At 41.6% G+C, this 13,566-nt stretch overlaps 1 protein-coding gene across 1 annotated transcript in view; it reads left to right on the forward strand.

Moving 5' to 3' along the window:
• Positions 1–11,776: 11,776 nt before the first annotated feature.
• Positions 11,777–13,566, forward strand: part of SLC28A2 (solute carrier family 28 member 2) — a 29,701-nt gene continuing 27,911 nt past the window's right edge. The window contains exons 1-2 of the mRNA XM_062204761.1: positions 11,777–11,857; positions 11,987–12,075. Coding sequence (XP_062060745.1) covers positions 11,777–11,857; positions 11,987–12,075 — 170 coding nt within the window. The remainder of the gene's footprint in view (positions 11,858–11,986; positions 12,076–13,566) is intronic.

The raw sequence follows: 13,566 nt of genomic DNA on the forward strand, positions 1-13,566 counted from the left end.
AAGTGTGGATGGGAGGCAAAGGTTGCAGAGAGGGACTGGATGTCAATTCCATGGTCCAGGAAGTGTGTGTTAGCCTAGCAGGTTCAGTAAGGCCTCAGTATAATACCAGCAGAGCACAGAGTTTCTGTAACTGGCCCACTAGGCAACTCCCATTACCAGCTTTACTCTCAGCCAGTGCATTTGGCATTAGCAGAGAGATCTTAAGGTTCACTTTGTTCTGAGACTCTGTTCTCCACACCTGTAGATAGGTAGTTTTATGACACCATCTGGTGCCAAGGTCAGATGGAACTGAGAAGGGAGGGCCTCCTGTAACTCTTCCTTGGAACTTTGATTTCTTCAATAGTACTCTTGGAAGTAGGGTAATTTCCAAATCAGTTCTTTTCCTTAGCTAACAAGAAGATAATATTAAATATGTTCACTTAACATTAGCTCAATCAACATTGTTCTCTAGAAATTATGAATAATTTTGGGGCCAAAGATTTATATTTTAATTTTGTACTGGCCCCTGCAAATTATTTAGCTGCTCCTAGCTAAATAATTCTTTTGGAGAGAGTTTTTAATCTGGGAGTATAAGGCAATAGAAATAATAATAAAAGTTGTACACAAGTGGGTAGAAAGGCACCAAGCACTGCCCTGAGATGTTAGCTTGAATTGAAATGAGGGGACAGGCAGTCAACACTGAACCTGAGCTAAGCACTTCATATGTATGAACTTAACTTTGCTTTATAAGGATTCCAGGAAATGGACAGTATCATTACACAAGTTAGTTCTTAGATAGATGCAGTATTGTTACTGCAAAACAGCCCTTCTATTTATAAAATCATATGTAGTATTTTTTATATAAGACTCCCCATCCAATCCCCACCCGCCTTTCTATGCAATCTGCTACTGTTTGTAGCTACAGCTTTAGATCTAGAAGTTCCCTCTCAAGGTAGAAGTGAAAACCTCGTGATCGCGTTCATTCCATTCTACTTGTCTTCATAGGTCTTTACTAAAATGTACCTTCCTGAGGACAGGACCCTTGTCTGTCTGTCTGGGTCGCTACAGCATCTTCAATATCTAAGGCTGTGTCTAGCACAATAGTAGGCACTTGATAATTATTTATAGACCTCTACTTCTGATCAGAAGTACCAGGGACTAGATTTACCCTTTCACCTAAACAACTAAAAAACCCTGACCGAATACATGCAATAATGCTTTTCAGATATCGGGCAACAGGCAATGCAGGATGAAGATCCTTGAGAGAAGGGGAAGAAAATAAACCTTCACAATCTCCTCAGCTTGCAGCCCGAGGAGTTTCCAGGCCATCAGTCAGGGACATGGGAAAGAAGCCAGTGGCCTCACAGAATTCAGACTTCACAGGGCAAAGGATGGAGGAGGTGAAAGAGATCATCAGTACAAGCAAGAGAAGATGCCATTGCATTCTGGGAAAGGACTCCTGGGAAAGAGCAAGCAGAAAAATCCTCAGAACTGACCCAGAGCTGGGAACCTGCCAGACAAAGTGAAAAGACTTCCTATCTCTTGGGGCACTGAGTAAAGTTCTCTGCATAGGATTGCCTTTATAGTAGAGCCAAATTAATCCTAGGTAAATCCTAGATAAACATTTAATAAATACTAAAATCAAGCTCTGATAGATTCAAATTGTTTCCCAGTAACTTAACTACATCCCAGAATGAAGTTCAAAAAATATTTAAAGAAATGTAGAAAAATCTAGCACTCAACTACATAAAATTGCATTAACTACTATCTCACTTTAAATTATCCTGTATGCAATAAAGCATACAATAAGCCCCATAACAAGGGAGGAAAAGTAATCAATAGAAACAAACACAGGAATATACAGATGATAGAATCAGAATACAAACCATTAAAACAGGTAATACTCAGAGAGATATCTTCTACCTGCTGGCTCACTCCCCAAATGGTCACAACAGCTGGGGCTGGGCCACGCAGAAGCCAAGAGCCAGGAGCTTCCTCTGGGTCTTCCACTTGGGTGCTAGGCCCTAAGTCTTGAATCATCTTCTGCTGCTTCCCTAGGCACATTAGCAGGGAGCTGGATTGGAAATGGGAATTGAACCAGAGCTCACATGGGATGCTGGCATTGCAGGTGGCAGCTCAACACAGTATGACACAACACCGGTCTCAAAAGCATCCTTAATGGCCGGCGCCGTGGCTTAACAGGCTAATCCTCTGCCTTGCGGCGCCGGCACAACGGGTTCTAGTCCCGGTTGGGGCACCGGATTCTATCCCGGTTGCCCCTCTTCCAGGCCAGCTCTCTGCTATGGCCCAGGAGTGCAGTGGAGGATGGCCCAAGTGCTTGGGCCCCGCACCCGCATGGGAGACCAGGAGAAGCACCTGGCTCCTGGCTTTGGATCAGCGAGATGCGCCGGCCGCAGCGGCCATTGGAGAGTGAACCAACGGCAAAAAGGAAGACCTTTCTCTCTCTCTCTCTCACTATCCATTCTGCCTGTCAAAAAATAAATAAATAAAAAATTTAAAAAAAAAAAGCATCCTTAATGGCCTTTTTAAATTTTTTGCCATCTGTATATTTTCTTTGGCAAAATGTCTGTTCAAGTCTTTCCCCCATATATTTATTCAATAGTTTTGGTTCATTGTTTTCTAAATATTAATTTTTTCAAAGTTTAAAAAAATTGTCGGGGCAGGGTCTGGCACCGTGGCACAATGCAGTTAAGCAGTCACTTGCGACACTGGCATCCTTTACTGGAGTACAAGTATCTTTGTCAATATTCTCTGCTCTGAAGCCTTTTTTTTCCTGATATTGATATAGACATTCCAGCTGTTTAAAAAACTGATGTTATCATACTAAGTCTTACATTAGCCTTTCACTTTTAGTCTATGATTTTATATTTAAAGTGAATTTCTAATATACATCATATAATTAGGTAATGCTTTTCTAAAAAATCCAATCTGCTTTCTTATGGGTTCTGACCATTTATATTTAATGTAATTATTGACATGATTTGATTAACATTTATCTTCTTTCTTTTTTCTTCTTCAAAGATTCATTTACTGGGGCCAGCGCTGTGGTGTAGCAGGTAGAACCGTGGCCTGCAGTGCGAGCATCCCACATGGGTGCTGGTTTGAGACCCAGCTGTTCCACTTCTGATCCAGCTCCCTGCTAATGTGCCAGGGAAAGCACTGGAAGATGGCCCAAGTACTTGGGCCCCTGCACCCACGTGAGAGACCCGGAAGAAGCTCCTGGCTCCTGGCTTTGGAATGGCCCAGGTCTGGCCATTGCAGCTATTTGGGGAATGGATCAGCGGATTTATTTATTTGAAAGGCAGAATGACAAAGAGAGGGAAAAGGAGAGAGAGAGAGAGATCTTTCATTTGCTTGTTCACTCCCCAAATGCCTGCAACATCTAGGGATGGGCCAGCCCAAAGGCAGGTGCCCAGAACTTCATTTGGATCTTCCACATTGGTAACAAGAACCCAAGTACTTGGCCTATCTATCATTCAATGCCTTCCCAGAAGCATCAGCAGGAAGTTGTATCTGCATCAGAGTAGCAGGGAAGCTCGGATATGAGATGTGAGTATCCCAAGTGACAGATTAATACACTGCACCATAATACCTGTCTCCCTTAGGTTTCTATTTGCTCCATTGGTTCTTTGTTCTATTTTTCTGCCTTCTTTTGTATTAAATGAGTATAGTTTACTCTTTCATTTTATCTCTATTATTGTCTTATTATTTATGCCTCTAATTTTTTTAGTGTTTGTCATAGGGTTTGCAAAAATACTTCATAAATAAATTATGTATTCAAGCCTAATTCATAAAGCTTTATGTGTACTATGATCTTAAAACAATATGCTACCAGTTACTATTTTTTTTTTTTATTTTTGACAGGCAGAGTGGACAGTGAGAGAGAGACAGAGAGAAAGGTCTTCCTTTTGCCGTTGGTTCACCCTCCAATGGCTGCCGCAGTAGGCGCGCTGCAGCCGGCGCACCGCGCTGATCCGAAGGCAGGAGCCAGGTGCTTCTCCTGGTCTTCCATGCGGTTGCAGGGCCCAAGCACTTGGGCCATCCTCAACTGTGCTCCTGGTCCACAGCAGAGAGCTGGCCTGGAAGAGGGACAACCGGGACAGAATCTGGTACCCCGACCAGGACTAGAACCCGGTGTGCTGGCTCCAGAAGGTGAAGGATTAGCCTGTTGAGCCACGGCACCGGCTAATTTTTTTTTTTTTTTTTTAAGATTAATTTGTTTGAAAGTCAGAGTTACACAGAGAGACAGAGATCGAGAAAAAGAGATCTTCCTTCTGCTGCCTCACTCCCCAAATGGCCACAACAGCAAGTGCTGGGCTAGGCTGAAGCCACTAGTTAGAAGCTTCATTCGAGTCTCCCTCATGGATGGCAGGGGTCGAAACACTTGGGCCATCTTCCAGTGTTCTTCCCAGGCCATTAGTAGGGAGCTAGATCTGAAGTGGAGCAGCCAGGACATGAACTATCACCCATGAGGGATGCTGGCATTGCAGGAAGTGGCTTTTCCTGTACACCACAATGCAGGTCCTTCTACCAGTTACTTTGTTCCATTCTTTCTGCTATATACTTTATTTTTACATATGCTATAAACACAATACATTTGCACTATTTTTGCTTTAGATAGTTGTCTTTCAGGGTAGTTAAAAATTCTAAACTGAATTTTACGTTTAATTTCATTTATTCCATTTCCATATGTTATTTCTTCATTTCTTTATGCCAGGAATTTTCTTTACTAGTTCCTTTTGTGTAAGTTCAATGATAATACATCATTTCAATTTTTATCTAAAATAATCTTACTGTTCTTTCATTTTTGAAAGCTAGCTTTTCTGGCTAAAAAAAATCTTGGTTGATATAACTTTTTTCCTTTTTAAGTTTTATTTATTTACTTTGTTTATCTGAGAGGCAGGAATCAATAGAGAGATAGACAGAAACACAGAGAGAGAGATCCAGAGATCTCCCATGTGCTGGTTCACTTCCAAAATACCGAAAACTTGCTCCTATAAATTTTTCAGGTTTTTATTTGTGGATTTTTTTTCTTTCCTTTCTTCTAGATTACTGATTCATTCTTACAGTTTTTTGTGTGTGTGTGTGTGTGTGGGGGGGATGTCTCTTGCAAGTCTTTTGATGTTTTCCATATATGGAGTGTTTTTTTTTTTTTTCTCTCTTTGGTTACCTTCAACTTTTTGTTTTTGGTGTGTATGTGTCCTGGTACTTGTTTTGCTTTGGGTTTTCTGAAATTCTTAGATCTGTGATTTGGCATCTTTCATCAGTTTTGGAAAAGTATCAGCCATTCCTTCTTCAAATGTTTTTTCTGCTCTACCTACTCTCTTTTATCTGTTATTCCAATTACATATCTGTTAGATCATTTGATGTAAGACAGCTTCTGAAGGCTCCATTCTGCTTTCTGCCCCTTCTCCTTTTCTGTTTATATTGCATTTTGGGTAATTTCTATTGACTTGTCTTGAAGTTCACTGGTTCTTTCCTGGGTTGAATTGAGTCTATCAATGGGCCTGTCAGAGCCATTCTTCATATCTATTACCATGTTTTTCAGTTTTAGCATTTCCACTTGACTCATTCCTTTTTTTCCCCTCAATATTTATTTATGTATTTATTTGAAAGGCAGCAGGAGAGACAGACAGACAGACACATACACACACACAGGACAGAAATCATAGTTTAAAATAACGATGTGTTCGTTTATTTGACAAGCATAGAAACAGAGAGAGGGGGAAATCCTTATCTGCTGGCCCAGTGGCCAGGGACTGGGCCAGGCTGAGGCTGAAAGCCAGGATCTCAATCCAGGTCTCCCACGTGGATGGCAGAAACCCAGTTACTGAGCCATCACCACTGCCTCCCAAGATCTTCATTAGCAGGAAGATGGAATCACAAGCCAGAGGTAGGTGTCAAGCCCAGGCATCCAGATATGGAATGTGGGCATCTTAACCGCCAGGCCAAATGCCTACCTCCATTGTTATTTTCACATCCTTTTCTGACATCTCCAACATCTGAAACACAGGTTTGTGTCTATTTTCTGTTGTTGTTGTTGTTTTATCTCTTGGTTTTTAGTCATTTGGCCCTGTTATTTTTAGAATGTCTTGTTATGTCAAATCAGATGCTGGACAGTGCACATGAAAATCTATAGATGCTCTGGATGATGTTACACATCTTTGAGGAGAGTCAGCATTTCTCTTGTCAGGCAGATACAGCAGAAATGAATTAGCTTAAACCTGTTGAGGCTTTGATTTAGGCTTGATTGTGCTGGTCAGTTCAGCTTTGAGTTTCCTTAGAGCACAGATTTAATTCCTGGGATGTTTCCTATTACTGGGCTATGTTTCTTTTATAGTCTCAGTTGAAGCCTGAGGCATTTATTAAGGTCCACATCCCTCAGTAGGGCTTGAAACAAATTTACCCACGCAGCTGCTGTAATCTCTTCCTAGGTCTTTTTTTTTTTTTTTTTAAGATTTATTTATTTATTTGAAAGGCAGAGTTACAGAGAGACAGAGACACCCACACACAAACACACAACACATAGAGACAAAAAGAGAGAGAGAGAGAGAGAGAGAGAGAGAGAGAGGTTTTCCATCCACTGGTTCACCTTCCAGACAGCCGCCAACAGCTGGAGCTGGCCTGATCTGAAGCCAGGAGCCTGGAGCCTTCTCTGGGTCTCCCACACTGGCCCAGGGGCCCAAAGACTTGGGTCATTCTCCACTGCCTTCCCAGGCCATAGCAGAGAGCTGGATCGGAAGTAGAGCAGCTAGGACTCGAACCGTCTTTAACATTCTAATTGGCACTCTAACTACTTTGAACACTATTTTTTTTTTTTTAGATTTTATTTTGTTTGTTCAGTTTTTGGATGAGTTTCTTAGTGTTTTATCTTGAGCACATACAACTTATATGAGTTGGCCAATGACTTGGAAATTTGGTTGTAGGTTTTTGGGCTGCTTCTTCATGTTTTTTTTTTTTTTTTCCCCTTTGTATGATTTCCCCCCTCAAATTGCAGCCATTGTAACTGCTCCAAACTCGACCTTCTGTCTCTTAAACCTCATAAGATTGAGTATTATTTCTCTGCATTCTGATTTGAAAAATAAAATACCCTCAGAAACACAGTCAGCACACTTGCATTTGGCACAGCATTAACTGCATTAATAACTTCATTTCGGACACAGCATCCCACATTGCAGTGTCTGGGTTTGAGTCTTCACTCCACTTCCAACTTCAGCTTCCTGGTAATGTGCACCTGGGAGGCAGCAGATGATGGCTTAAGCACTTGGGTTCTTGCTACCCATGTCGGAGACCTGGGTAGAGTTCCAGGCTCCTGGCTTTGGTCCAGCACTAGTTGTTGCAGGCATTTTGGTAGTGAACCAACAGATGGAAGATCTCTCTCTTTATGTATCTCTACTTTTGAAATAATAAAAATAAATAAATAATGTTTTAAAATTATTTTTAAAAACAAGAAAGTAAAGAGAAATGAAATTTCAGGGCTTAGGATGGTTAGGGCCTTAAAGAACTTGCTGGGGGCAGTGCTGTGGTGTAGCTGGTAAAGCCACTGCCTGCAGTGCTGGCATCCCATATGGGCTCTGGTTCGAGTCCTAGCTGCTCCACTTCTGATCCCTCTCTCTGCTATAACCTGGGAAAGCAGTAGAAGATGGCCCAAGTGCTTGGGCCCCTGCACCTGTGTGGGAGACCTGGAAGAAGCTCCTGGTTCCTGGCTTTGGATAGGCACAGCACCAGCCATTGTGGCCAAATGGGGAGTGAACCAGCAGATGGAAGACCTCTCTCTACCTCTTCTCGTTTCTCTGTGTAACTCTGACTTTCAAATTAATAAATAAATCTTTATATATAAAAAAAGAACTTGCTGTAAACAAGCAGGGCATTTCTCAAGTTAAGAAAAAAAAAACAAAAAGAAGAAGGACAAGGAGAAGGAGAAGAAAGAAAAGAGCTAGGATGAATGTGGAGCTCAACTCTTGTTTCCCTTCTCTCAAGGATCATTTATCCTCAAGTCCTTCCTCCACTGGTTGCTCTGCAATGCCTTTAAACTGTTTTTGTATATAAAAAAACAGGATGAGTAAATACCAACTATTCCATTAAGACTACAATTGGAAGGTCCTATATTGTCTCTAGTTCTGCTTGCTTCTACCAGTAAAAAAAGGAGAGATAAATGCAGGAAGAATGATATCATCTATTACTTTTGCCCTAATTCTTTCCCAGAGGGGTGTGTAGCTGTCACTTTGTTTTCCAAGAATTGTTTTTAGCTTTAACACAATTATAAGGTTCAGCATCCATGGATATGACCAGAACTACCTCTGTTCCCGGCTCTGTCCTAATTAGCTTTTATGGCTTTAGATAAATTGCTCATCTTCTTTGAGTCTGTTTTCCTTTGTACTTAAAATAGGATTAGTAACTGACTTGCTTGCCTTACAGGAATATTATGAGGATGAACAGTGAAATTATAGAAAAATCTTATGGAAGACTATAAAGTGATGCAGAAACAGGCATCTATACTTAAATTCATAGCCAAGAAACAGCTCAGAACTAGAAGTGATGGTTTCAGGATTTGGAATTGACTGAATCACTAACTAGCTGTTGATTCTGGGTAAATCATGTCCTTCCTGACCCATAATTTGACAGTTTATCAACCTCCCCTAGAAGTGATATGACAGAAAACAAACAGTGGAGTCCAAATCAGTTAACTGAGGGGAGGCACCTGTAAGGGTAATTCTTTTCCTTCTCTTCCTCTTGGGAGTTGGCTTATGTCAACATCTGCATTTAAAAGAAACCTGGGTCTCTAGGGAAGGTGAGATGAGTGTTGTAGTCTGCAATTAGATGATGAAGAGGAGGTTCTTTACACTTTATTCAGGAAAAGAAAGAAGGAAGTAGGTGAGAGAAGATAGAGTTGTGATCGCTGGTATGATGTTACCTGGACAGGACACTAGGAAGTGCCTATCGTGATGCTTGGACCTGGTCCTCAAAATGCCAATTATCTAAGGTAAAACTGAAATAAGGTGTGGGATACGGTGAGCAAGATATACTTCATAGTCATATAGAGATGACAATCAGGAATAAGCTCAAAAATATCTGTAATCACATTTACTTGGAACACAGGTGTCTTATTTTCCTGAAAAGCTTCAAATAGCATCTTACAATTGCAAAGCCATCTTACTATTTTCCAAAATGTTTCTCCTTATATTAAGTTAAATAAGTAACTTTCATAGTAATCTTATGAGATAGCATTAAGCAAGTGTGTGTGTGTGTGTGTGCATGGAACTAGGGAAACAGAAACATGTGTCCTCATTTTGATGACTGGAATCATTGTCTACACACTAAATAATCTAAGCCAGAATCCCAAGTTATTGTTGGTTTCATTTATTTTACAGGTATTTACTGATTGCCTGGTACTGTGGCAGACTTGAGCCTGGAGATACAGAGATGAACAAGACAGAGAGCCTGTGCCTGAGGAGATCACAGTAAGTGGGAGACAAGTGAAATTTGGAGTCCTCTGTCTTCTGTCGAGTTCTGCAACAATGTGCTATGGTAGGAGCAGAGGGCAGGGGTTATAAGTCCTGTTGGAGGGAGTCAAAGGAGAGCTTCACTGAAAAGGGTGGACTTGAAGGAGTTTGTTAGGTCCATGTATAGGGTCAGGGTCTTAGAGGCAGAGGGAACAACATCCATGAACAAAGTCTTTCAGTGCAAGGGAACACTGGGTGTTATGGAAATGACATTCACCTAAGTGTTACTGGAAGGTAGAATATGGCAGGAACAAGAACATTTTGGCCAATTCTGAAGATTTATCTTCTCCTCTTTGATTCATCCTCTCCATGACTGGTTAATCATGAAGTCCTACTACAGATTCATTTCCTTCTGTCTATCCTCTTTTGCTTTGTTTAGAGCCTTACCGTGTCCCACCTGAACCACTGCTTTTGTCTCCTGACTGGAAGGACTCTGTGTCGCTGGGGAGTATCTTTCCAATCCATCTTCCTCCTGCTTCTCCCTTTTGTCCAGAAAAAGCCCAGACTTTGTAGCTCAGCCTACAAAGTCCATCTCTACCTGGTACTTGACTGCAACTCCAGATTGATTTCCTATAGACCACCTGTGTCTTGCTCTTACATCCCCCTGTCCTTTTTTTTTTTTTTTTTACTTTGTTTTTATCTTTCTTTAATTCATTTCTCAGCATTTTTCCTTCATTCTTTAACTTTTGTAGCATGCTTAACTGGTCAGGAAAGGTTGCTCCTCTGTGTCTTGTAGTGTTCTTCCCTGCACACACCCTTTTCCCTGTCAATGATCCCTTCATTACCTATCTAGACTCCAGGCTCAGGGTAAGGGTTCCAGCTCTGTGAAGCCTTTCACGATATATCAGTCTTCCCTCCTGATTTGTAAGTTCCTTTCTGTCAGAGACACTGCTTCATTCATCTTTGCATCTTTAGCACCCAAAAACAGTTGCTTGGGAAATAGTGGGTACTGAAGAAGTGACTGAATGGGTTAATAACAGAATTCCTAACAGTCGTTTGGCACTGAATAATGTGCAGCTTTTATTTCTACTCTTTCTATGAAATGTCTTTTTAGTACAAAATGATGGTAGGTTTTGAAGCTCGGAGACTTTTTTCTGAACATTTCTTTAACACACTACCCAAGCCTAGCCCAGTCATGAGGCATGCTTCCTCTGATGAGTCTGTGAGAAGTTCCTGCAGAGTTCTTAGCTCTACAAAATAGTCTTAAAGACATATAAATATTTAACTTGAGAGTTTCCCTCCTCCTCTCCAAGAGAAAGGGCAGGCACAGAGAAGGAGGGCCCAAGACACAAAACAACCAATGACAGGAGCCTCCCATCCCCCATGCTGGTTCTCCCTTGCCATTCTGTTTTTCCTTCAGTCCTTCCCTGAGGAGCCATTAGGAATCCCACAAGCTGGGGTAAGCAAGGGTGCCCGGGGGAGGGGAGGGCAGACACCCAGTTAGAAAATTTTTTTAATGGATCCTATTTAGGCTAAACTCAAAACTCAAGTAAATTCTGGTCCTATACAGGAAGGGCCAAATTTACACAATAAAAATAGGGTCTATATGTTTCATGAAATTGTATGTTTAATGCTTGAAGAGATCACATTTTTAAAAGCAGTTCTATGGGGAAGGAAATTTTCTGCAAAGTAAAGAAACATCTCAGAATGAATTTACATTACAAATGTGAATGCTCATGTATTAGGTTACTTATTCTGAGGCTCAAATGTTTGCTTAAGCTTCTTGATTAATTTGGTTTTAAAGGTTTTGTTATTCAGGATCATTAATATTCATACCAATTATTCTAAATGTAGGTTTCCTACAGTCAAGAACTTGAAGGTCTGTTAATTTTTTCAGCAATATTTTGGGGGTCCAAGATTTTCCAGCTGTCTTCCTCTGTTTCTTTCCTATTTAACACAACTCATTGGGGCCACTCCTAGTTTAAAAGTAGACATCTATGACCTTCCCTGAGGGACCAAATAGGGTCTCTGTAGGTCAGGTCCTAGGGCCTGGAGAGCACACTCATCCCTTCTCTTCTCCTATCTTGATGCTCCTTCCTTAGCTATTAACAGTAGGAAACAGATTCTATATTTCATGACTTATGATATTAAAATGATACATCCAATCATCCTAACTCTTAGCTCTTAAAGAAATTGACTGACCTTCTAACATTTCTGTTTTTGTGATTCTTGTGGGTAACTGGCCCTAAATATTCTTTCTTGCCCTACATGACAGAATGACCCGTTTTTCAGCCTTCATCCTGAATTTGTTTTTCAGGTGAGGAGAAGAGAAGATGGAGAAAGCCAGTGGAAGAAAGTCCCTTGCTCTGTCCACAGCAGAGAATGGCATAGAGAACGCAGGGCTGGAGCTCACGGTAATTCTCCAGTCCCATGTCTGCAGTGCTGGGGCTACCCATGGCCTCCTGTAGGGTCCTTGGCTGCGCTCAGTCTCCACTGCCTCTGGCAGGGCTCCAGGACTGACCCTACTCTTACTGTGCTTACAGGAGGAAGAGGTAAATTCTGAGCGAACCAGGAGGATGGAAGTGCAAGGACATAGTCTCAGGGATGATGTGAGGCCTGCCACTCACCAAAGGTACCAGTGTTCCGGAATTCAGTTCAGTAGAACCTGAGGGCCAGGGATAAGATGAGTAAGAAGAGGTTGAAGCTAGCCCATCCTCAGAGTTTGTGGTTTTATTGTGGAGACTCATAACCACCCCATATTATATATGCATATATATATATTCTGAATAATTAATTAGTACATAAGCCTGAGCCATCAAACAGGCTTATCAGTGTTGGTTGGGCTCATAAAAATAGTAGCAACAATGATAAAAACAGCTAATGTTTATTTATTTGACAGGTAGAGTTATAGACAGTGAGAGAGAGAGAGACAGATAGAAAGATCTTCCTTCTGTTGGTTCACTCCCTAAATGGCCACTATGGCTGGCGCTGTGCTGATCCAAAGCCAGGAGCCAGGTGCTTTTTCCTGGTCTCCCATGTGGGTTCAGGAGCCCAAGCACTTGGGCCATTCTCCACTGCCCTCCCAGGCCACAGCAGAGAACTGGACTGGAAGAGGAGCAACCGGGACTAGAACCCGGCACCCATATGGGATGCCGGTGCCGCAGGCGGAGGATTAACCAAGTGAGCCATGGTGCCAGCCCCCATATTTATTCTTTTTTAAGATTTTTATTTATTTATTTGACAGGTAGAGTTACAGACAGTGAGAGAGAGAGAGAGACAGATAGAAAGGCCTTCCTTCTGTTGGTTCACTACTCAAATAGCCGCAACGGCCCGAGCTACGCCTATCTGAAGCCAGGAGTCAGGTGCTTCTTCCTGTCTCCCATGCGGGTGCAGGGGCCCTAGCACTTGGGCCATCCTCCACTGCCTTCCCCAGGCCACAGCAGAGAGCTTGACTGGAAGATGAGCAACCAGGACTAGAACCGGCGCCCATATGGGATGCCCGCGCCACAGGCGGAGGATTAACCTAGTGTGTGTACTAAGTATTATTCAGAGAGATGTATATAATTTGTTACAACAGGTGCATATTAACATCAATATCTTTCTAGAAGATATTGGAAATTAAATTACCTAGATCATTAAAAAAAAAAAAAAGTCTTCTGGAATCCTTATGTTTGGGATGGGGAGGATAGGGAACCAGGGAGAAAAGAGAGAAAGACCAACTATGACATATAATAAAGAAACTCAGAAGGTACAGTGCTTTAGAGTTAAATCAAAAAAGAAAGACTTCAAGAAGGAAGGTGCAGTCTCAGTGTTATGAGAACAGGGGTCAAGGAAGGAGGAGTGGGCAAAACAGCTTTGAATCTAATACTGGATTGGATCTCAGAAGTCATGCCAGAGAAAGCTGTTTGGGAAAAACAGGCCAGATGCATACCATGTCCCATAGTGCAAGAAAAGGTCTGGTTCTATGAGAGAGCATTACTTTTATAAGGTCATACCTTGAGAAATTGAGAAGAGGGTAGTTTCCAAAGGGAATATAGATATAACTCAGGGTAGCTTCCAAACAAAAGAATATTCATATTTTTCTTCTGTTATTTATTTTTAAAAATATTTATTTATGTGAAAG

The sequence above is a fragment of the Lepus europaeus genome, chromosome 11 (genome assembly GCF_033115175.1).
Source record: "Lepus europaeus isolate LE1 chromosome 11, mLepTim1.pri, whole genome shotgun sequence".
Lineage (NCBI taxonomy): Eukaryota > Metazoa > Chordata > Mammalia > Lagomorpha > Leporidae > Lepus > Lepus europaeus.